The 24,479-nt window shown below is 48.5% G+C and overlaps 2 protein-coding genes across 4 annotated transcripts; one reads left to right on the forward strand and one right to left on the reverse strand.

Annotated features, from left to right (window-relative positions):
- Positions 1-2,873: 2,873 nt before the first annotated feature.
- On the reverse strand, positions 2,874-8,646 carry LOC117424806 (uncharacterized). Its single transcript, XM_058990671.1, has 5 exons — positions 8,477-8,646; positions 6,297-6,674; positions 5,504-5,770; positions 4,284-4,436; positions 2,874-3,853 (listed from the first exon to the last, which is right to left on the reverse strand). Exons 2-5 carry the CDS (start codon positions 6,577-6,579, stop codon positions 3,675-3,677), a joined length of 882 nt encoding a protein of 293 aa, XP_058846654.1. The 5' UTR covers positions 6,580-6,674; positions 8,477-8,646; the 3' UTR covers positions 2,874-3,674.
- A 4,782-nt stretch (positions 8,647-13,428) lies between these two features.
- On the forward strand, positions 13,429-22,306 carry LOC117964423 (oxidative stress-induced growth inhibitor 2-like). 3 transcript variants are annotated; one of them, XM_034907800.2, is made up of 6 exons: positions 13,429-13,671; positions 16,677-16,759; positions 17,664-17,800; positions 18,247-18,438; positions 19,295-19,386; positions 19,845-22,306. In XM_034907800.2, exons 2-6 carry the CDS (start codon positions 16,693-16,695, stop codon positions 20,875-20,877), a joined length of 1,521 nt encoding a protein of 506 aa, XP_034763691.2. In that variant the 5' UTR covers positions 13,429-13,671; positions 16,677-16,692; the 3' UTR covers positions 20,878-22,306. The 3 variants fall into 3 exon arrangements, with proteins under 3 accessions (XP_034763691.2, XP_034763690.2, XP_034763692.2); XM_034907799.2 differs by lacking the exon at positions 13,429-13,671 and adding an exon at positions 14,480-14,901; XM_034907801.2 differs by lacking the exon at positions 13,429-13,671 and adding an exon at positions 16,013-16,497.
- The last annotated feature ends 2,173 nt before the right edge of the window (positions 22,307-24,479 follow it).

Raw genomic sequence — 24,479 nt, forward strand, 5'->3', positions numbered from 1 at the left:
GATCAAGGTTGGGTTTGATGAAATGAATGAACTACTTCATTGAAAAAAGGTTTTAGCTGAATACCAAGAAAACATTGATCTTAATGTCAAAATATCCATCTGATGTTAAAATCAGCAGCGAAAAGCAGATCCAGTTATTCATTTTAAATATCAGCACAGGGACACGTCGTGAATGCAAAAGTGTGATTGTATTGCCATTAAATGTGTGTTTTTATTGCCATTAAATGTGTGTTTTTATTGCCATTAAATGGTGCATAAGAAAAAGCTGCCTGGAAGGCAAAAGCAGCAACAGCAACACAAACAACCAAACCGCCGAGACACAGAAGGACAAAACAATGGAAGTGCTGTCTGGATCTGTTCAGGGAGCCCAAATGTTTCCAGACAGACCACTGAAGGAGAAAATGGGTCTCGGTTCACTGAAGGAGCGGGTAATTGCAGTTAATAATGTCCTGAAGCTTTTGAATTGCACCGGAGCGGTTCCGCTTCGTGTCTGTGGCAGCCTTGCGGACGCGATGCCTCGGACTGTCCCGTGGTAAATTAGGATGCTGCTTTTTTTATGGTTTTGTTGTTTGTGCCTGCTTTAGATTTAAGCCAGCCTGGCCCAGTGCACCAGCCGGTTTCATCAGGGCTGATTCGTTAATCACTCTTACTAGCCTGCTTGCTGGTCCCGTGAGTTCATTTGAAGCACTGGCCTGGGTCACAGAGGCTGGGGCTCTAAGCATGGTGAAACTGGAGAATTATTAACTGATGGATAATATTGAAACATTAAAGAGAATGAACAAGGGCATTCACGACCCATAATACAGGGCGTCCCGTTCGCCAGGCATCAGTTTATTCCAGGTGACAAGGGGAACCAATCCTGATCACTTATAATCAAAGGCAGTGAGTCATTCCCCAGCCTCTCTGAACATCCATCCTGAGTGACGTTCAGGGGTGTGCAGCCCGCTCAGTCACTTGTGCTAATTGGACCTGTGTGTGATCGAGCGGGTGCTGAATTGAAGGATAAAATGATGGCCGGAGATGATTGGGTTTTTTGACCGTGATCGTCTGAAGAGAAGGTCAGACACTGCGTGCCTCATGGCTGAAGCACCTGGATGGGTCTTCCTGAGCTGTTGAAGCAGACGGCCCCCAGTCTCGCAGTGCTAGTGGGCTCTGGGTGAGAACAACCATAGCATTTTGAAAATGTCACTCTGTTTTGATTATGCGGTGCCAGTGATAATGTTTTTTGCCAAGGGGTTGAGACAGGGTCTTGAACAGCCTTCCTCTTTGCAGTGCATATCTGAATCCAGGTAACACACAGACCGTAGTCGCGAGTCCTGTTTCAGTTTTGCATCACGTTCGCGATACTAATTTTAAAGCGCTTGAGCCCAGCAAGGTTCACAGCGATGTTTTCAAGCAAGAGGTTTGTAGTTAGTTCCCCACAAGGGCTTTTTGCAGCATCAATGTGAGGCTACAGTTAAGAGAGCGCCTCTAATTTGGCTGTACAGGGTCTTTGACTCTCTCCAGGGTGTCAGCGCGTGCTCCGGCTGCATTCATGTATCGTGCTGTGCAGGATCAAGGTTAGCACGTGCGCTGCACAGAAATGAGAGATTGCGTTTGTCTCGCTCTGGTGTGTGTGTGTACGGTACGGTTTCCAAACCTGGTGCCTCTGTAAAAATGCATCAAAGACAATAGACCGAGGTGGTTACCATGGCAAAATTTAAAGTGTCTAAAACTTGGGTCACGATTGCTCCAAAAAACATGCAGAGTCCCCAGAACAATGGAGGGCACAGTCACGCTCTGCATCTCATTTCAATATCAATGAAGCTGCTGTGCACCTATCACCTAACAGGGATGTTTGCACCAGCTGTGCTTACTGGCACAAAGCACGCTTGCTTGCTGTGTGTTGTAGCACCCTTCTTATGCTGTGTGGTATCTGATTTGCATCTCCAGGTGTGTCAGTGTCTGAGCATTGCTCCTTGATGGGGTTTGTAAATCTCAGTGGGTCTACTGATTTCCAGTCGCAGGATTGCTTATCAGTGTCACGGGTGCGTGCACACCTGTATTCAAGCTTGCCGTGTGCATCACCTGCACAGCTGCTTGTTAACGTGTGCTGGATTTGCACTCCGAGCCCCGTTCTCTGCTTGAGGCAGGGACACAACAGGGCTCGTAGTGTATTTGGAGAGAGATGTTATCACCCCCACCTCGCTCCACGGGGGACGTTCTGTGATTCTATAATATAACTCTACATTGCCATCTGCTGGTCTGTTTCTGAACTGTCCCTTGAGATATTGAAGATGGAGGGAAAGGAGGGCCTGACTCTGGACATCAGTGTGTGAGAGGAGGGGAGAGCCTGACTCTGGACATCAGTGTGTGAGAGGAGGGGAGAGCCTGACTCTGGACATCAGTGTGTGAGAGGAGGGGAGAGCCTGACTCTGGACATCAGTGTGTGAGAGGAGCGAGAGAGCCTGACTCAGGATGTCAGTGTGTGAGAGGAGGGGAGAGCCTGACTCTGGACGTCAGTGTGTGAGAGGAGGAGAGAGCCTGACTCTGGACATCAGTGTGTGAGAGGAGGGGAGAGCCTGACTCTGGACGTCAGTGTGTGAGAGGAGGGGAGAGCCTGACTCTGGACGTCAGTGTGTGAGAGGAGGGGAGAGCCTGACTCTGGATATCAGTGTGTGAGAGGAGGGGAGAGCCTGACTCTGGGCATCAGTGTGTGAGAGGAGGGGAGAGCCTGACTCAGGGCATCAGTGTGCACTCTGCAGGGCTTCAGGGAAACGTGTGTGAACTGAAGTTTGTAACTATAAAAAGAACAGTGCAAAGTACTGCAGCCTGGAATAAAAATGCTAAAAGAAGGGCCACTGAATCCAGAAATTAAATCATGTTCCAGCCACTAAAATCACATTGATTTTATTATTTCAAAACTGTATTTATACACATTCTGTCTTTAAAATCACCAAATAAATGCATGCAGTCCACTAAAAGAAAAATGAAAAAGAAAAAGAATGTTTACAGCATATTTGATTTCATTACAGTTTAAACAGTAAAAAAACTATTTTTTTTTCTATACAATTGCTCCACCTCCTGGCCCAACAATGCATAACCTGCATTGAAGACCACCTCGATCAGAAGGGCCTCTGAGTGCCCATATATACCTCTGTAATGTTAAAATCCCCACCAGTATTGAAGGGCTGGAACGAATGTTAAAGGTGTGACTGGAATCGGGATTTTAGATCAGCCAAACGAAGCCAATGTTATACTACCCGGACCCGGGGAGGAGCGCCAGTGTGAAAGGGGCTTTAGAGATTTTATTACTAATAATACACTTTCAACTACAATGCAGCCCGTTGTGACCCGTGCTTGCAATGCCTGTCATCATCCCTTTATGCAACATGTGTTGACAGCGTTCTGGTTGATAAGGTCATGACTGTCGGGGGTGGGGTGTGTGTTTGCAGTGAGGGGAGGGGGGAGAGGTGTGTGTGTGTGTGTGTGTGTGTGCGTTCAGTGAGGGGGGGGGGGGGTGTGTGTGCGTGTGCGTTCAGTGAGGGGGGTGTGTGTGTGCGCGTGTGTGTTCAGTGAGGGGGGTGAGTGTGTGTGCGCGTGTGTGTTCAGTGAGGGGTGGGTGTGAGCGTGTGTGTGTTCAGTGAGGGGTTGTGTGTGTGTGTGTTCAGTGAGGGGTGTGTGTGCATGTGTGTTCAGTGAGGGGGGTGCAGCAGGGGCAGGTCCGCAGCACTCAGCAGCTCCTCTCCCAGCTCGCTGTCCTTCACTGCAAACAGAGTGATCCCTGATTTATACACGGCCGGGATCACCAGGTGGGTGGTGGCAGCGCCTTCACCCGGAGTGATCTCCTCATATATCATCTGACCCACCTGGCCTGCAGAGGAGAAAAACAAGGATGTTAGAATCGCACCCTCACCCCACTACACTCACACCCCACTACAATCACACCCCTTCTATCCTCACCCCACTACAATCACACCCCCTCTACCCCCACCCCACCCCACCCCACTACAATCACACCCTCTCTATCCTCACCCCACTACAATCACACCCTCTCTATCCTCACCCCACTACAATCACACCCCCTCTACCCCCACCCCACCCCACTACAATCACAGATACAGTATCAGCAGCATGAAACAGTAGCTCTTTAGCCTCTGTTTAGAAATGTAGAAATAGAAAAGCAGTTTGAAATGCACGTTTCTGGATGCGGTGAGATGCATTCATGAGTCTAAATAAAGCTGCCGTAGCAACAGCTGGGAGAGGGGAGGGGCGAGGCCGTCAGCTCTGGTCCTCAGTCTCACCTGCTACATCCAGCTGGTCCCAGCGGGGGTCGTCCTGCACTTGGGACAGCGCGGACAGCTTGGTGTCGTCGGACAGCCTCATCAGAACGTCCTCCCTCCGGACCAGCAGCACAGAGTCGCTGCACAGCCGCTGCTTCACCAGGCTGGCCTTCTCTGCACAGAGCGAAACAGACACTGTAGCAGCTGAACTGTACCTCCCAACCTGGCACTGACTCTCAAAAGCTTGTGAAGAAAACCAGTTACAATTCTAGAACGGGTAAGAAACCGCTTTGAGCTGCTCACAAGCCCTCAAATGAAACTGCTGCAGTTCTTTATTCCCGGTTGGGGTACGTACTGGCTGTGTGTTGTATTTTCCGGCTCTTTGGATTTCAGAGTTTTGGGAATCCGCCTGTGGGTTCTGATGGCGCTGTGTCCCTCCTATCCAGCTATATGATTATCAGGTGTCTGTTTGCTGCTTTCTTTCATAGTCTGCCTGTGCATTTGCCATTCTAGAAGCCAAACACCTACAGGCTGCTGCTGCTGCTGCTGTAGTAGAATATTATTTGAATGCCACCTGCAAGTTCGGTTATAGCTCTGGAAGCAAAGGAGCTATTTAAAGTTGCCATAACTCAAACTTTATCTAGGATTCAGGCTTCTCAAATCTACTGCTGGGCTCAGTTCTCGATTGCTTTGTTCACTGTTCTTTTAGAAATTCCTTTATGCATCACTCATTATGTATTTGGGACACAGCGCAATTAAACAACTACAAGAGCTTTAAGTTAATTAATTGCAGACACTGATCAAGAGATTTAATTAAATCAGCTGTCAGCTTTTACAACATTAGGCTCGGAAATGAAGGATGTTATTCCGGTAAAACTGAATCTTATTCCACGCAAACTGATTCTTTTACGAGTATCTGCTAATTAGCTGTCACTGCTTCCTTTGAAGCTGAAAAGTAGATCTTGTCCAGACTGAATTGATAAAGCACTGGGTGCTGCAGGCTGGAGCTGTGTCTCTACGGCTCCTCACGTGGGTCAGACGGCTGTCCAGGGTGCAGGTGGGTCTGTGGTCCGACCGAGCCTGGTGGCACATGCTTTGCTCCCTTGCTCAGGTATATTATTGAAACGAGCAGGTAGGAGTCAGGAGTTTGAACTCTCAGCACAGCATGAATAAGTAACACCTGAGGTTTACTAAAAGGATTTGTTTAATCAGCTACGAGAACCAAACCCACAGAGGCTCACCCGCTTCCAGAGGGTTGGTCATGTAGACGGTGTCTGGCACCACCCCAAACACCATCTGGTGGTGCCAGGCGTCGGGAATCTCCTCTCCCGGGGGCACGCCCACCTGCATGTTCATGGTGGCCACGGGGACCGCCCCCTTCCGGATCCACTGGCACAGCCACCGGCACAGGTCCACCTGCCTCTCGGGATACAGGCAGAACAACCTGCCCACCACCACACCCCCGGTGAGCCTCTCCACACCGGCCACCAGCTGAGCGGACGTGGTCCCTGAGAGAGACATTCAAAAAACGAAAAACCATTTCACTGCCCAGCTTCATGTCTTAATGTTTACACAGCAGGTGAGCCGACCGGCTGGCTGGCTAGCTCTGTAGGTAAAGCATGGGACTCTGAGGTGTCACAGCGGTCTTAAGCATGAAAATAATACTATAAAGAGGTTGCTATAAGCTCTTCAATGCAATGCTCGACTCATTTTCATGTGGAACGTTCCCCCCAAGCATCTGATGGTTGCTAGCTCAAACCCCAGACCAGTCTTTCTTAAATAAATGTGTGGGCTTTGTGGCTTTACCTGTAAAAAACAAGCACACGAAATAAGAGAAATGACACAAAGCACCAGTGCTCATGGTGATCCTACCCTGTGATAACATCACCCAGGCTTCCCAGAGGACTGATCCAGACCCAACCCTCTTACTGTGTGTGTGCCTGAACACACCGGGACGTGACGTGCCTGGCCTGTCTGAGCACGACTTGGTTCTCCCTCTCCGCAGAGCGGGATGACGGGACTTGGTTCACGTACCTGCCACACTCCTGGACAGCAGGTATTCTGGCAGGAGGGCTTCGTTCTTGCGCAGGTTGGTCCTGACACAGCGGTCGACGACCTGGGCCGCCACATTGAAGCCCAGCGCCTGAAGCACGTCGATCACGGCTGTGGCGCCGCACGCAGAGGCACCGATCTGAGACGTCTGCTTCTCGTTCGCCTCTTCCAGGCTCCAGATCATTGCAGAAGACCCATTTTCCTCCTCTTCCTCCGCTGTTCCCCGAGACTCCCTCTCTACTGCCTCAGGAACCCCAGTCTCCATCACTGGAAGTCTTCTTCATGAGCGTTGGGAGGCCGGTGTTGGGTTCTCTGGATTTGCTCTTTCCCGTGGCTTGTTTTCTTCAGCTTGTCGAAATCCTGAAGGTAAAGAACAAACGTTAGCTCCGACCGCCAAGCAATTTCCACTGTCGCTAAACCAAGCAACTGATGTGAGAAGACATCAGTTGTTTAACATTGACAGGACATGAGGCAGTGCAGTCAGGGTGACACAGTGGGAAATTCACACACACGTCACCCCGTTCATAACAACAGCCTGTGCAAACAAACATCTGATAAGGTGCAGAGAGACAAGCTCAGGAGACAACGCCAGGGTGACAGGCAGCGCCGGACAGTCTCAGGAGCGCTTGTTTGTTTGCTTGAATCCCGACAGATTCACCACGGTCCAGAAGAGAGACACGTTCAAACTGCCTCCAGCACAAGAGCCGGGGGGGGGGGCGCGGGAGACAGTTCTAAATACAGCCGTCTGCTGAAAGGAAACTCCCTGGCCAGCGCTCACGTTTCACCTTGGCACAGCGTGTGCTGCTGGCTGAGCGAAGCTCAAATCAGCTTGCCCTGCCCTGCACAGCGGATTCAAGATCCAGGTTTTAATAGACATGAAAAATATTTCACAGACATTAAACAGGACTAACTCCCTTTCTACTGTACGGGCAGAAACACAAACAGAAAACACATACGAACAAGTCACATCCAAAAATCAACCCTGATGTTGCATTGGAAGAGAAATCACTTAGCCAAGTAAAACGAGTGCAGCTGGCTATTTTTTTTTTTTACTCAAGAATGGCTTTAGCAAAGAGGGTGTATTTAATGACAGGCTAGCATCTGCTGATATGAAGAGGGTTAGGGTTAGGGTTATGGTTAGAGCTCCTGTACAGCAGGAGAGCTCATTCCAGATTAGGGAATGGAACGCAGCCCAGCATAGCAGTGTCCCACAGTCCAGCTTCATTAGCCACAGTGTACTCGGCAACACGCACAGCTGTGTGGTCTTAAACTCACCAGGAGTGGATCAAACTGCTATGCAGTGGCAGTCTCATTTCTATCCCTCGGGGTGTGTCAGTTAGACAGGACACAGGAGTTAAATAAAGGTCAAACAGCCCATTCTGTGGCTGGTAAGGAATGAGGTGCACCGGGTGGGCGCTAAAGGTTCCTTCATTCCAGTGCAAGAGGTCGCTGTTTCATTTCTAATACCAAGCGAAGCTGCCACGGTTAACGTGTAGAGCTACCGGTTTGGCTGGTGAACAGCTAAACGTGTGGTAAAGTAAACACACACGTAGTGTCTCGGTGACTGGACACCCAGCAGGTGTGATACAATCAACCAGACAACGTCTTTGAAAACAAAGCACGATTACTTCAATCTGTGTGAGGAGTCGCACACTGTCCTACAGCTGCTGGCACGCCAGGACACCGAAGAAAAGCGCACACGGCGGCATTTTCATTTTACAACGTGTCACTTCTGTGTGAAAGAAATGCAGCAGCTACTGTGAATTAGCACACCACCGCGCTGTTACAGAATCACGCCTTTACCTTTCCAAACGGTTGTGGTGAAACGCTGAACTGTACTTCTCCACCAGCTACGACTCGGGGGCAGGTTTGCACCCGTCAGTTACTTCAGGCACTGCATTTTATTAAGAGTACAGTTTACAGTTCGAAGTGCGCAGGTATATTGCTGATAAACTGCTAGCTTGTACTCATGCGATTCGCTTTATCCCATGCACAGAGAGGACTTTTTAAATACTTTTTAATATGCATGTACAGTAGTGTATCAAAATCGGCACCGTACTGCACCGCACAATGTATTCTGAAAAGAGTCACTTTTCTATAACGTGCACAAATCAAGCGAGCGGCCATGTTTCTGTGTGTTAAGTGAATAAACTGCTGCTTACCCGGTAAAGTTCATGTTTGTCGGTCTGTCACTTTGCAGTCTCCGGCAGCTCTCGATCGCAGGTGACGCTTTCCGATTCTCTGTCGATCACAACACGACCGCTGAAACCGACTCAGACAGCCTTGACTGAAGGCTGGAGTCCCGGCTCTGTGTGTGTTTTTCTGCGTTCTGATTGGACAGGTATGTTCGAGTTTGGCTTGTAATAGGTCGGATCGTCTGCCCGTCATTGAAGATTCTGTTATTTTTATAGAAGACGGCGTTCAGGAGGGCGTGTCGTGCGTGGAGGCGTGGCTTGGCCAAAGCGCAGTAGAAAGGAGAATAGCACGCGGAAGGAGGGTAGAGTAGTTCACTTTGTAATGATATACTCGCATGTATTTAGCTGGGCAAATGTGTATAAACTAAAGGAAACCAGACAGGGCTAAGCCTTGCAGAAATATACAGCAACAAATGTGCAGTAACTGTTTCATGTAGTGCAGTGCAATACGTTTTGAGAGATTATATACATATATATATATATATATATATATATATATATATATATATATATATATATATATATATATATATATATACATATATATATTTATAGTCTTCTCTTGCAGCGTGTGTTCTGTGTTGCATCTTAAAGTGTCAGACACTGTGCTCGCTGTAAGGCGATGGGAATAAATGCAGGGAGGGCTGCTAGGAGGGAGAGATAACCTCGACTCTGAAGGACAAGAAGAAAAAGAAAATAGGAAACATCTGGGAAGCAGCCAGTGACCTTCAACAAGCAGACCTCCAGCATAGTCCGAGAGCCGAGAAAGTAGAACAGGACACGCCTGAGCTCCTTCATTCTTCCAGTATGTTTGGAGACGGGGGGTTCAAAGCTGAAAGAGGTTTGCACGGCGTTTCTAGAGGGGGTTGCTATTGTTTTGTTTCCATCAGCTGGCTACGACTCTATAAAGGCTCTTGGACAAATGCTGTTTTATATGAGGGCTTTGAACCAGGCTGCTGGACGGCTCTCGCGTTGCACGTTGAAATGAATATGTTATCACTATGCGGCACATTAATCCACAGGAACAAAGAGCCTTTTACTGGGAACTGGGTTGTCTTTGTCAGAAGAAACGGACGGAGAAATGCTCCCTAACTCTCTTTTTTTTTTTTTTTTTTCGCTCTGGTGCTGACAGATTCTTTCCTCGCTGAATAAATGAAGCCGTGTGTTGTTTTGTTGTTAGGTTAAGCCTGTCCTGCAGTATTGAGAGTTCAGGATCTCTGGGTCAGGACAAGCTTTGATCTGTGATTCTGGTACTCATCGTCATGTCATTAACCTCAGCAAAAAAAAGAAATAAGCTGAATAAATTAGCAGATGTGACGCAAGAATGTAAAGACGGGGGGATTCAGAAACTGTTCAATTACTATGTATGCATGGCCGCTCTGAATTGTTACTATTACATTACATAGAGCGCCACCTGCTGGAGAAAGGGAGTAAAGGCACTCTCAGTCAAACTCCAAGGGAATTCGCCTGCTCATTATAAAGAGTGTTTGTGGTGATGTGGCGCAGTGTGGTACAGTCACTGGTGTTTCAATCTCTTGACAGCCTTGATATTCATATCGTTTCAGTGTGTGGGGGGGATTTTTAATTCTGATTTTTAATATTGAAGTTTATCTAAGGTTAATTGCTTAAGGTTAATTCACATCCTGTTAAGGCATCAGTCTGATTTCAGACCCTTCCTCTGCTCTCCCTAGTTAGTTGCCCCCCTGCTCCAGTAACAGGACCCTCCAGCTCGACGGTAGGACTTCGTTTCATTTTCAGCTCAGCCTGGCAGGCTGCTGGGATGCGCTTGACGCCGTTCACAGTGGGAATTGTGCTGCTGCACCTATTTAAAGAAACCACCTAAAAATGGCACCTAATTAGGTTTTCAAAGCTGCCCCCTGAGGGCATGAGTTACGCTCCCGTCTGTCATGCATCAGATATGAAGGCAGAGCGTTGCAGGGGCCGTGCATCGTGTATGAGTGCAGCTCTCCACCGTGGTGCATACTGTATAGAAACTACAGCAATAAGAAAGAAGGGCGTTCGGGCTTCCATCTGATTCCGCACCGTCACATCGCTCTGCTCGTAGTTTAGATGAAATCCGTTTCTCGACAAACACGCGGTGCTCCTCTGCTTCCCTCCAGCCCTCCAGCACCCCGCCTGCTGCACAGGGGAATGCTGGGTACAGGTACAGCACTAATACAAAGAGAGACCTAGGGTGGTTGAAATGCATAACCCAAATGTGTCTCACAAAGCCTAAGTGACAGTTCTGCATTTCTACCAGAGGAGGGCAGTGTTCCCTAGCTATTCAAAGCCTGCGTCAAGGTGTTTGGAGAAGATAAGCAATACTTTGGGTCTGGGAGTTTCCTCACCTCCTCCAATGGCTTTCATCTGTTTTATCTCAGTGTGTATCTGGACCGTTCCAGCTGGCACACACACATTTCTGGGTAACAGGATCTACTGGATGCTCTGTGAGTGATATCCCATTGTGGCCGTTCTGAAATGGCTGCTGCGCCTCAAACAGCTTCCAGTCTCAGGCTTTCATGTGAGTGTTACGCAGGCTAGCGGGACATGTGAGAGAGAGATTGCAGTGACCTTGCATTCCAGCGCTGCCCGACACAGGCTGTGGAGACGCCAGCAGACTCCAGTTAAACACATGCATGTGTTTATTTATTGTTACACTGCGTTTCATCAACCCTTCAGCTTTCAGGTCTCTTTTGCTATATAGTGTGTTATTACACATACAGGCATATACATGCAGAGATCGATCCAGGTCTACATACATACTGCAATTCCATGCAAACACACAGTCAGTATGTTTATATTACAGCATATTACAGATGCAGAGTCACTCGTGTGTTTGTTATGGGACAGAGTTTGCGTTTGGTTTCTGCTGGAATGTGCAGCTGGGTAATCTTTGGAAGCATGCCTAATCCGTTGGGTTTGTTTTCCTTTCTTTCCTGGATAGAAACAGTTTGCATGGATGAAGATCACAGCAGTGTAAGTGAGGACTTGTGAAGACGTGTTTTGATACAGAGAGGACAGTTTCATTCATTCTCACAGCACACCTCTTCAGACTGGGCTCTGATACAGAGAGGACAGTTTCATTCATGCTCACAGCACACCTCTTCAGACCGGGCTCTGATACAGAGAGGACAGTTTCATTCATTCTCACAGCGCACCTCTTCAGACCGGGCTCTGATAAAGAGAGGACAGTTTCATTCATTCTCACAGCACACCTCTTCAGACTGGGCTCTGATACAGAGAGGACAGTTTCATTCATTCTCACAGCACACCTCTTCAGACTGGGCTCTGATACAGAGAGGACAGTTTCATTCATTCTCACAGCACACCTCCTCAGACTAGTTTATTCTGCAGAGTCACGGTGGTTCTATATTTTTAAACTGTGTAAGTACTTTCTGTTCTCGTCAGCAGCCTGCATTTCCTTCATCTTCCTGTATCGAGGTGACCTCTAGCATGTGATCCTATGCTTGCAGTACGCTGAGTCTGTGTGTTTTTTTTCTTTGTTTCATTGTGACAAGTAAGTTCCAGTATTGTCAATGAACATCTTCAGTGCGTGACTCTAATCAGTTACATTATTGCAGTTCAGATTCCTAACATTTCAAACCACCACAACTCCCCTCTCCCCTCTCTTTCTCCTCTCCCTTCTCCCCTCTCCCCTCTTCTCTCCCCTCTCTTTCTCCTCTCCCTTCTCCCCTCTCCCCTCTTCTCTCCCCTCTCCCTTCTCTTTCTCCTCTCCCTTCTCCCCTCTCCCCTCTTCTCTCCCCTCTCCCCTCTCTTTCTTCTCTCCCTTCTCCCCTCTCCCCTCTTCTCTCCCCTCTCCCCTCTCCCCTCTCTTTCTTCTCTCCCTTCTCCCTTCTCCCCTCTCCCCTCTTCTCTCCCCTCTCTTTCTCCTCTCCCTTCTCCCCTCTCCCCTCTTCTCTCCCCTCTCCCCTCTCTTTCTCCTCTCCCTTCTCCCCTCTCCCCTCTTCTCTCCCCTCTCCCCTCTCTTTCTTCTCTCCCTTCTCCCCTCTCCCCTCTTCTCTCCCCTCTCCCCTCTCCCCTCTCTTTCTTCTCTCCCTTCTCCCTTCTCCCCTCTCCCCTCTTCTCTCCCCTCTCCCCTCTCTTTCTCCTCTCCCCTCTTCTCTCTCCTCTCCTCTCTTCTCTCTCCTCTCCTCTCTCCCAACTCCCCACTCCTCTTGAAGAGCATTGTATTTATTGAGTTTATTTTAGTAAATTTAGTAAATTCATATCTTGTACCTCCCTCTCCTTCACTCTCTCTTTCTCTGTCCCTCTCCCCCTCCCCCTCCCTCTCTCTCTCTCCCTCCCTCTCTCTCCCTCTCCCCCTCCCTCTCTCTCTCTCCCCCTCCCTCTCTCTCTCTCCCCCTCCCTCTCTCTCCCTCTCTCCCCCTCCCTCTCTCTCTCTCTCTCTCTCTTCTTTTTTTATTACACTTTGCAGTTACGCGGTTTGGATGTTTGTCATGAGAATTTGAATATTGACGCAGTCCCTTTGGATATTTACAAAGGAAACACACAGACTGATCCTATCTTAATAATATTACTGCCATGAAAGAGATGTAATAGAGAGGAAGCCACTAATCCAAACTACTCTCTATACAAACTGTGCCACCCAACATCAACGCTGATGAATTTAAACTGTGAGACACGAAGTGAACAAGAGCTGGTTTCACAGACCCTGATTAGACTATGTATTTTTAGGTAAAGTAATCCAAGGTTAGTGCTAATCTGGATCTGTGAAACTAGCCGTACAACGTCTGAGGTCGATGAAACCAACCGAGGGGGCTATAGAAACTCTTAACAAAAACGTGTTCGTTAGCGTGGTGACTTCACTCTCTGCAGCTTTAAGGGGGAAAAAATGACAGAAAATGAAAGGACGTCACCGCGGAGAGGACGGCGGGCGGTGCTTATGGGGTAGCGAGTTGTGATTGGTCAGGACGCGGAGTAGGCTGTTGAAGTTACGGAAGCCATTCCTCCCTCCTTCTCCTCTGCCCCATGGCAGGACCGGTAATAGAGCCGAGTTTAATCCTGCAGGAATCGGTACTCTTTCTGCTATGGTGTCTGGGATCTAAGTGGTATACAGTGTAGACTGAACCTTGAGCAATTATCTCACTGCAGCGTTACTCGTGGAAAGCGGATAAAACGTCAGTAACATTAGCTGTGCAACGGTAAGTGAACGTGCTGAATTTCATCCAGCAGCCTCTGTCAAAAAGAAACTATCAAAAACCCGGGGGGGGGGGGGGGTCACTTATTATAACAATGCAGCGTTTCCATTCCTAAAGGGATGGGGGTTTTTTTAACGATACACGCACGTGGTAGCGGTGTGGGTTTGCATTATTTGTAGCGAGTAAATTAATCTTTGTAATTCAAGGAATCCGCTTAGCCTGTGCAGTGAGTCGCACACACTCGCATCCGCCGCTAGTGTTGCTGCCGTATAGACTCACCGGTGACTGTGGATCTGATCGATTCTCATCGGTGACTGTGGCTCTGATCAATTCTCATCGGTGACTGTGGATCTGATCGATTCTCATCGGTGACTGTGGATCTGATCGATTCTCATCGGTGACTGTGGCTCTGATCGATTCTCATCGGTGACTGTGGATCCGATCGATTCTCATTGGTGACTGTGGATCTGATCGATTCTCATCGGTGACTGTGGCTCTGATCGATTCTCATTGGTGACTGTGGATCTGATCGATTCTCATCGGTGACTGTGGATCTGATCGATTCTCATTGGTGACTGTGGATCTGATCGATTCTCATCGGTGACTGTGGATCTGATCGATTCTCATTGGTGACTGTGGATCTGATCGATTCTCATCGGTGACTGTGGATCTGATCAATTCTCATTGGTGACTGTGGATCTGATCGATTCTCATCGGTGACTGTGGATCTGATCGATTCTCATTGGTGACTGTGGATCTGATCGATTCTCATTGGTGACTGTGGATCTGATCAATTCTCATCGGTGACTGTGGATCTGATCGATTCTTATCGGTGACTGTGGATCTGATCGATTCTCATTGGTGACTGTGGATCTGATGGATTCTCATCGGTGACTGTGGATCTGATCGATTCTCATCGGTCACTGTGGCTCTGAAGTACGCTGGCTTCTTCCCGTATTGCTTTTAGATCTTAATTTTACTTCGTATTCGTTTATAACGCGGCGTTCCGTGGGGGCGTCTCAAATCACTTGTTACACCTAAACACAGGCTTGGGCGAGGGTTCTGTCGACAGTTCATTTTGAATTCGTTATGAACACGCACTGCCCTCCTGTCTGTGTGCATGCGTGTGTATGTTACATGTAAACCGCAAGGTGAGTTACAGCCCCGGCCGCTGCACTGAGCTCGCTCCATACTGCTGCAGTCTGCTGCGCTGTTTGCTTGAGGAATGTCAAGGTGAGACTAAACTACGCACTAGATGTGATTATACCAATGTTGAAAAAGACCCGCATACAGTGCTCGTCAAACGCGCAATATGTATTGTCTTTAATGTGATTCGATTAGTGTTACGATACGAGCGATACCCGCATTGCACTTCATAATATTGATTTTGTGCAGTTCACAGCGTGCTTGTGTTGGCACCGCTTATCAACTGGGAGACCGATTAGCTTTATTTATTTATGTATTTATTTAAACTGCATTTGAATAATAGTAACAAAAAGACAAACTGATAACGAAGACAAGAAAAAATGGTGTGGGTGTGTTTAAGAGGCGCATGTGCGGTGTACTGCGTTAGATATTCTGGAACTATCCTTAGTACTGTCGTGTACAGCACGATATTTTTAGTCAGTCTCTGCCGGTCACAAAAGAAACACACTGTGTCCCAATTTCACTCGGTCCAGGCTGTACAGCTGAAGGAGGGGCACGGACGTGGTTCCCAAGTCATTGATCAAAACACTGTGGAGAAAATGTAGCAGAGATCAGGGTTTGAAATAGGAGGCTGTGTGGTCCAGTGGTTAAAGAAAAGGGCTTGTATCCAGGAGGTCACTTACAGTGTCACGCTGTAATGGATAATTGCTTCTCATGTGTCTATGGCCTCAAGGATATGGCCAATCAAGTTCAGGTGTGGCATTAAAGGGTACATAAGGACCTTTTTATTTTACTGTGTTACATGTGCCCAGGTGTTGCTACAACTGTTTTACGTAAGATTTACATTTTGACCACATCCATCTCGGTTACATAGGTGAGCAGGAAGGTGGTGTAATAATCACTGTCAGCCGTTTGCACTGGAGACAGGACTGCTGATTACCAGAGCTTGTGTTCTGGGTGTTCTTTAGCCCTGTGTTCAATGCACACAGCAGATGGGAGTGACGGAGGATTGATCCCCTTTCAGTACTTGCCTACTCTTAGAAAGCTGTAGCGATTCTAAAGAAACGGGGGTGGAGAGCCATTCCACTGCAGCTTTAACAGGTGAAACGAGACCACGAACAGCTTTAGGGTCTCTCTGGAAGTTTAACTGGTTCCACTAAATGATTTAGAACAGGGTTTCAACAAAGACCAGGAGTGGAAGAGGCAACTGCTTTTAAAAAAAAGAAACAAAAACTGTGCGCAGGTGGTGCTAATTACTCAGACAGTGCTGACAGGAGCTCCTGGCCGCAGTGAAATATCTGTTACAGTACAGACAGACAATGTCTGGATATTTACACAAGCACTGAGCGGGTAAGCCTTTAAATAATGCTCTTCTTCTCGTAACCTCCCCACACAGTATGATGCCCCAAGTCCTTTTTTAATCTGATGTTTTTGCTTTAAAGAAAAGTATTTGACTTTGCTGTTGTAATCCTAGCTTGTGTTGAAGCTTTCCCTTTAAGAGTTGTGCTCAGTAAGAATTACTCAGCAGTTTGTAACCCCGCCCCCTCCCTGGTGTTCCGAGTCGCAGTCACTGGATCCCTTTCACTGTTCTGCACGCTTCTGCTTTGCAGATAATAGGAGGGCAGGCTCAGACACTCATCCATACGCATTTCATAGAAGGGGTTGTCTTGCATTGCGCTGTTTGTGAGTCCTTGTCATCTATTCTGAGCTTAACTGTCATTCTAAAGCTCATAGTCTTTCTGAATACTCACCCTTGTTTCATCATGTTATTAACATGTCTAGGAGCTGTGTTGTGCATGTGTTGCAGTTCAGCGCTGTTGCATGGTTCTTTGGTAATGATCCAGTCCATTCTTTTATTACAGGAACACATTAGCGGACATGCTGCTTGTGAAAGACCGAATCCTCCCCAATGATCTCTGTGTAACCGTCCCAGTGGTGATTATCGGTAAGACCTGTAGGAATCTCTTCATATGTGTCCTAAGAGGAACAAACTGTCGCTTTGTAAAAATCATACCTCTCATTCCACACTATTTTGCAGCTCCTCTGCGGCAAACCCGATTCTTCTCCGTATTTGCAACCTCTGCCCATGTTTTGAAATAGATTCAGCTCTTTGGAAGCAGTAGGTCCGTTTTCACAAAGCTTGTGTTTATTGTTTTAATATGATTTATTAAAGCTGGTAAGCCGCTTGGAGGGAGAGGTGCTTGCGTGTATGTACAGGAACACTCCACCCTTTCCTGGTGATTGTATAACTGAAGAGCTCGGGCTTCACAGTAATCCACCATGAAGACTCCCCTTATTAACAGTTACTATAGACAAAGCACAGCAAGGTGAGGGCATGCTAAGCATAGGTCAGCCTTGTAAAGCAGAGAGGTGTGGTAACGTATGTAAAAACCATGGTAAACTATAGTAAATGCAGAATGACCGTGGGTAAAGCGGCGTGCAGGAATACCGTGGTAAAGTTTTGTAAGGGATGCGTGGGTGAGACCGAGCAAGGTGACGTGTGTGTGCGTGCGTGCGTGCGTGTTCGTCTGTGTGTGTGTGTGTGTCTGGCTGCGTGCATGGGTGCGTGTCTGGCTGTGTGCGTGCGTGTGTGTGTGTCTGGCTGCGTGCGTGCGTGCGTGTGTGTGTGTGTGTCTGGCTGCGTGCGTGTGTGTGTGTGTCTGGTTGCGTACTTGCGCGCGTGCGTGTGCGTGTGTGTGTTGCACGCTCTTCACATCAGTGCAGGGTTTCAGTGGTTCAGCTTTAACAGTGTCTAGAAGGCATTCTTCTCCCCGGCTGCCCTGTGGAGCTGCCCCTGCTTTCACCCTGCGGACCGTGCTTCAGATCTTCTTGTTCTGTGTGTGTTTTAGGGAATGGCCCCTCTGGGATCTGCCTGTCTTACTTGCTGTCGGGATACACCCCTTACTTAGCCCCAGGAGCGACTCACCCAAACCCTCTCTTACTGAGAAAGCTGGAGGAGAGGCCGGATGTGTCTCTGCTGGAACAGGTGTGCAGGCTGCTGGTTTAACGATGGGACTCGGGTTTGTGTGTTAAAAAGATCTGCATGCACCACGGATCACAGCTGGAAATAAACACTGTGGACTGTGTGCTGTGGACTGTGTGCTGTGTCCTGTGGACTGTGTGCTGTGTCCTGTGGACTGTGTGCTGTGTCCTGTGGACTGTGTGCTGTGTGCTGTGTCCTGTGGACTGTGTGCTGTGTGCTGTGGACTGTGTGCTGTGTCCTGTGGACTGTGTGCTGTGTTCTGGGTATATAGAGGTCATGTGCAAATGTTTCAAGAGTTTTATTCAGTGTATGTGACTTTTTGCCTTTCAGTATTTCTAAATTGAGCTCCATTGAGTGTTCAGTAGTCATGGATGGTGTTTTTTGTGTTCTCGTAATGAAAAGGGATTTTCCTAGGTGATCCCATTCAGTGCCGTTGTTCTCATTTGCAGGATCTCGAATACCTTTCTGAAGGTTTGGAAGGCAGGTCCTCGAACCCAGCCGCGGTCCTCTTCGACACGCTGCTGCTGCCGGACGGGGATTTCGGACAGGACTGCGCCTCCGCGCTGCAGTGGCGACGGGAGCGCGAGCGGAGCGTCCCGCACCTGGTGCTGGGGAAGGGGCCCCCTGGTGGAGCGTGGCATGTAAGTGCTCTGAAAACACACTTGAGTGCAATACCTCATGTACCATCACCAGGGACGTGGCCTTCGACACACTGCTGCTCCCAGCTCGGGCACTGTGCGGATTGGCTTCAAGGCTGGCCGGGGCTCAGGGAGTGGTTTCAATAAGGAGGGACCCGTCTTGGGAGTGCCTCTGTCTTAATATCATTTCCAGATACTGAAACTTTAATTAGGTGTAATGGGGCTATTTAGAAGATTTGCATAAAATCAATTTGTATAAAAATTCTCCAGGAGTGAATGATACAAGTTTGGGGAAAGGATTAGTGCAGAACCAAGGCAATAAGATTCGTGGTCACCGTTTTAGAGTGAGGTGGACTCCACAGACGGTGGTTGAGAAGTCTCTTTTCATGCTAGATTTCCATTCTGTCCCTGAGACTCCTGCACAAGGTAATCTAATCCAGCGGATGCACACTTTGCTTCCAGCACTGGGAAAGGTACAATCTCTTTGTCATGTGTGCTTGAGGTAAGGTGGTAAGATTCCTGATCCAGCAGTAACCCTTTCATCCCAGCTGTGCCTGTATGTGCGTCCCTGCGTATCCTCCCAGTGTGGACTCCGATGGGAGCCCTGAAGTGAAAAGCACTCCACACGTTCTGATCATTCTTCAAGGGGTGTCTCTGTTTGTACTCCCGAGCTCTCAATATGAAAGTGTAATCTCCTGGATTTGCATGACGGAGCCAGTCGCGGGCTGCGTTTGCATTCTCTGTCAAATGCACACTGTGCCCCACGGCAGGATCTCGCTGGGCTCTGTAAAATGAAATCTCTTTTGAATATGGTCTCTCTTCATTGCTTGTAGTAAAGCACACTGTTCTGTTTGTGCAGGCCATGGAGGGTTCCATGCGGACCGTCAGCTTGGCAAACTGGATGGAGCTGCCTGGCCTGAAGCTCAAAGACTGGGTCAGAGACAAACGCAGGTCAGATCACTGAAGCACTAGCACCACCTGGTGGCTGCTCAGCATTGTTACCCCGTAATCAAGGGCAATACGCAGTGAATCAGTCCATCAATAGAAATCGGTGATCCAATGACACATGAATGCATTACTGTGGTTCTGATTAATATTAACATCGGCACAGCCTGGCGACGGCTTGCTGGTTGTTTTATGATCTTTAGCAGTGAAGTTATTGCTATTGTATGTTTCAATGACCTGCTTGCTGTGTATTATTTATATTGCAGCAGCATCAATATCTCCTGTCCATCTGGAAACTGATTTGCAGTTAATTAATACTGTAGGGCAAGCTTTTAACCATATAGAGTTGTTAGCTGGGAGTCTTCAGTTAAACCAAAGCTTGAATTTATATATATATATATAATATAGGGATTTGAATTTCCATCCCTCGCTTTATGTTAAATGCATTTATTTATTTTGCACAGAAATCTGCGGAACGACCGGGCCACCCCTGCTGAGATCGCCTCGTACTACCAGCACTTTGTGTCGGAGACGGGCCTGCAGAGCAACTTCGTGAGTCACACGGTGGTGACGTCCATGCGAAGGGCGCTCCGCAGCGAGGGGGGGCGCCGCTCTGTGGACCCGGAGCACGGAGAGCGTCCCGGGACCACCTGGGAGGTGCGCGGATACCAGAAGAGCCGCGAGGGCCTGGAGCTGCCCTTCGCGGTGAGCGCGGAGAACGTGGTGCTGGCCACCGGCACACACGACAAGCCCGCCAGGCTGGGGGTAGAGGGGGAGGACCTGCCCTTCATCTGCCACAGCTTCTGGGAGTTCGAAGCCGCCATCGCCAGGGGCCAGGTGGACCAGCACTCGGACCCGGTTCTGATTGTGGGGGCCGGGCTGACCGCTGCGGACGGCGTGCTGACCGCTCACCACCTCAACACCCCCGTCTGCCACGCCTTCCGCCGGGCTGTCACTGACCCCGCCCTCATCTTCAACCAGCTGCCCAAGGTGCTGTACCCCGAGTACCACAAGGTGCACCAGATGATGCAGCAGCAGCAGCAGCAGCAGGAGGTGGACGGGGGCTTCACGGGGTCCTACCCGGGCTACGTCAGCTACCCCAAACACCGCGTCGTGGCTTTCAAACCTGACCACAAGTGCGTGCTGGAGGGGGCCGGGGGCCGGCTGGTGCTGAAGATATCCATGGCGCTCGTGCTCATAGGAGCTCACCCTAACCTCTCCTTCCTCCAGGACAGCGGCAGGTACCTGGGCATCGACCCCCAGCAGCCCATCTCCTGCCGGGGAAATCCAGTGGACGTCCACCCCTTCACCTACGAGTCTGTGCAAGAGCCCGGCCTCTTCGCCATGGGCCCCCTGGTCGGGGATAATTTCGTGCGGTTCCTCAAAGGAGGGGCCCTGGGCATCGCCAGCACACTCTCAAAGCGCAGCAGCAAGGAGGGGGGTCTGTCTGAGGACAGCTCAGGACAGGCGGGCTCTTGCAGCTCATTGGACACATAGGAAGGAAGGACGGAAGGGACTTTGGAAGAGTCTGGGATCGCTGGAATGCAGCAGTCCGAGGGGAGCAGTGCAGTGCGCAGAGTCGATGGTCTTTCGCTGATCTCTCAGTGCAGAGCAGGAGGAGGACTGCTGGAGTCGAATGAAAGTCTCCTTCCTCCAGCACATCAGTGATGGCCATTTCATACAGAGAAGAACCGTCGGTTCCTATTTAGTTGAATGTTTTTCTGTGTTGTAAACCGTCTTTTATCTTGATTTGTGGGGTGGGGCTGCTGTGTCCTCTGTGTGTAACAGCCTTTAAAAACAGAAACGTTACTCAGAAAGGAGTAGCAAGGAAACCAGCAGTGCCCTGGGATCTCCTGCATTTCCTGTCCCTCCAGCAGTGTCCTGGGATCTCCTGCATCTCCTGTCCCTCCAGCAGTGCCCTGGGATCTCCTGCATCTCTTGTCCATCAAGCAGTGTCCCGGGATCCCTTGCATCTCCTGTCCATCCAGCAGTGTCCTGAGATCTCCTGCATCTCCTGTCCCTCCAGCAGTGTCCTGGGATCTCCTGCATCTCCTGTCCACCTCCTTTGGTGCCAGCACAGCTGAGCTTGTTGTCCGTTAGCCCTGCTATGGATTACAGGAGGTGCTGATAGAGTGTGATCAGCAGAATAATTGCTAAGTGAGAATGTCTTCCTGGTAAACAGACACCAGGGGTGTGAGTGTGTCAGTTTGAAGCAGGCGTCTCTCATTGATTCCTTCTTTCTCTAGTACTCTTCAGGGCAGTCCGTGTCAGAGAACATATTCACTCTGAAATAAAGAACTCCTCCAGCTCGTCTCGTTCCTACGGTGCTGGGTGTGTTTTTGTAATCTTGCCATCAGAAAAGCTGCTCATTTCTGTCAGTTTACTCAAGGCTGGTGTTTATTTTTTTTTTTCAAGACTCTTCTTGAGTTGTAAACAGTCGAAAGACAGATCCTTCGTGTCTGGTGCAATAAGTTTGTTGTCCAGTGCAGTAGATGGTAGTTGAGTCTGAATCTGTGCCAATTCCAGTGCCTGTATTTGGTGATGCCTACAATAACATGGAACAAAACATCTTGTATTGTATATGTGTATGTATCTTGTATGTGAGGAGGCTGTGTGGTCCAGTGGTTAAAGAAATGGGCTTGTAACCAGGAGGTCCCCGGTTCAAATCCCACCTCAGCCACTGACTCATTGTGTGACCCTGAGCAAGTCACTTAACCTCCTTGTGCTCCGTCTTTCGGGTGAGATGTAATTGTAAGTGACTCTGCAGCTGATGCATAGTTCACACACCCTAGTCTCTGTAAGTCGCCTTGGATAAAGGTGTCTGCTAAATAAACAAATAATAATAATTTTGGCTTGAGGAGACAAAAGCTGAGATTTGTTCTCTATTCGTAATAAATGTATATTTTTATATTAATTAAAAAAAAAATTTTAAAAAAAAAATGGAACAAGCATGCCGAGTTTGTCTTTGTATGTTGACGTGCCAAACGAGCAGATTGTAAACCTGAAAGGCTGAAGGTGCGTTTTCTATACCTGCTGTGACCTGGTTTATATAGGAGCGCCTTGTCTGTCCCTGTCGCAAAACACTAATCCAATCTAATCTGGTGTGCTCCTGTACCTTCAATGCTTTCTCAACCATCGTTTTATATGCACTGTGTGATTTTTCTTAGCAAGGATGTTGTGTATTTTTTAAATATTTTATATTAAACGTATACATATTTGTGAATTTCATTTGCGTTCTTGATATTTTTTCCTAACTTTGTTTTTGCAGCTCACGTTAATCAGTCTACTTGAGGTAAGATACGGAATGTGTAATTCCTCTGTGATGCAATTACAATGCAGGACCACCAGGTGGTACCAAATAACCCCTGCGCTGTTCTAATTGTTTCATTCCCGTCTGGATGAGTTGTGTTAATGACAGGAGAAACACAAGTGGGAATGCCTTGTGTTATCACCCCTGTCACACAAACTCACCCCTCAGTGATTCAAACCCGATTTCAATGCTGGCACAGCTCAGTCACACGCACAAGGACTCGGTCCTTTTGGAAGTGGTTGAATGCGCATGTGTTAGTACATGGGAGCCCATGCATGTGTTAGTACATGGGAGCCCATGCATGTGTTAGTACATGGGAGCCCGTGTTTGTGAACCTGCGTGGCTGGAGTCTGATTGAAAACCCCAGCCCCACTCCTGCTGCAGCCTGCTTTACATGCAGGGATGCGGAGTCAGTCCCTGTGGAGTCTGCTTCAGTCCCGTTAGCTATGTGTATATAAACAGGACGCGGAAGCACCTGGGTGCTTTTTCACCCAAATGGGACTCCTGCAGTATTGGTGGGAGGATGGGCACTGCTGAAATGATGTATTGCTTTGCAGCGTCTGTGGAGTATCGCTGACCCTGGACAGAGGAACCCTCCTCATCATAAACGAAGAGGAGGTACGATTACAATCGAGGTGCTGGGCTTAGAGCAGAACTTCTCGTCTTCTGCTGAGGCACCACCAGGTGGCAGCGAACGCCTTGTATGCGGAGTCGAGCTTGTGCACTGAAACCCTAGCAAAGATAAAAAGGAATACATGTGTGGATATCAAAGCACTGTGTCAGTACGCAGGCTGATGTTTAAAAACCTCAGTGTGTTAGATCAGAAAGCTCCAGCCCCGGTCTCCCTGGCAACATGCTGCACCTCTCATCTTTACTGCCAGACCAGGAGCCTGTCCTTGCTCTGACCTTGTTTCAGTGCCATGTTTGAGAAGGCTCTGTTAAAGTTTGGTGTGTTCCTCTCTCCTGCCCTTGCACACACCTGGCTGCCTCTGGACAGTGTTAATGCAGCCCCTCAAGAACAGGGCAAGGCTGGTCTGTTTGTGGTTGACCTTTTCTTTAGCTTAGTTTAAGCACTAGAGCTACATTTCTATACATAATCGCAGCTTTTTCATGTATTGCATCTGCAAAGGCTCTAGCCGAAATGTTTGGTTGAAATCGATTTTTTAGAGGAGCGAGAGAAAAAAATACAAAAGAAGGTAACTTGTACTGGGTGTAGATTCTCAGTTTTTTTATTTCTACTGCATATTATTTTGAAATAATTAAAAAAGAAAGTCTCTTGTCTTGAAAGGTAAGCGTCGCTCTAAAGATCACTGGAGTGACTCTGAGGAGTTTGTTGGCAGCTCCAGTCTCCAGGGGTCCTGGAACAGCTACTGCCTCCTCTTCCTGCTGAGAGTGACGTTACTGATGAAGTGACGAGCTGAGGAGAGGGAACAGCAGCTTGGGATCGGGGTTGCTTTCCGCTTCTAATAGCCACTGAATTGCTGCTGATCGATTTGTTTACCACTGTTCATCAATCAAACCAGCGCCTGGCAGCCAGTGTCCAGCAGACCTGTGCCCAGCCTTCAGTACGACATGTGCCTTCAGTTTAGTCTGTTTAAAACTGTATTGTACAGTTGCTGGAGTAATCTGTAATCTGTTTATAGAGGAGCGCAGGTCCACCCTGCTTCACTGCCATGGAGATTTATAGGATGGGTATTAATACAGAGCAGATAGAGGGGTACAGAGGGGCGCAGGTCCACCCTGCTTCACTGCCATGGAGATTTATAGGATGGGTATTAATACAGAGCAG

Source organism: Acipenser ruthenus, chromosome 18 (assembly GCF_902713425.1).
Source record: "Acipenser ruthenus chromosome 18, fAciRut3.2 maternal haplotype, whole genome shotgun sequence".
In the NCBI taxonomy this organism is placed as follows: Eukaryota; Metazoa; Chordata; class Actinopteri; order Acipenseriformes; family Acipenseridae; genus Acipenser; species Acipenser ruthenus.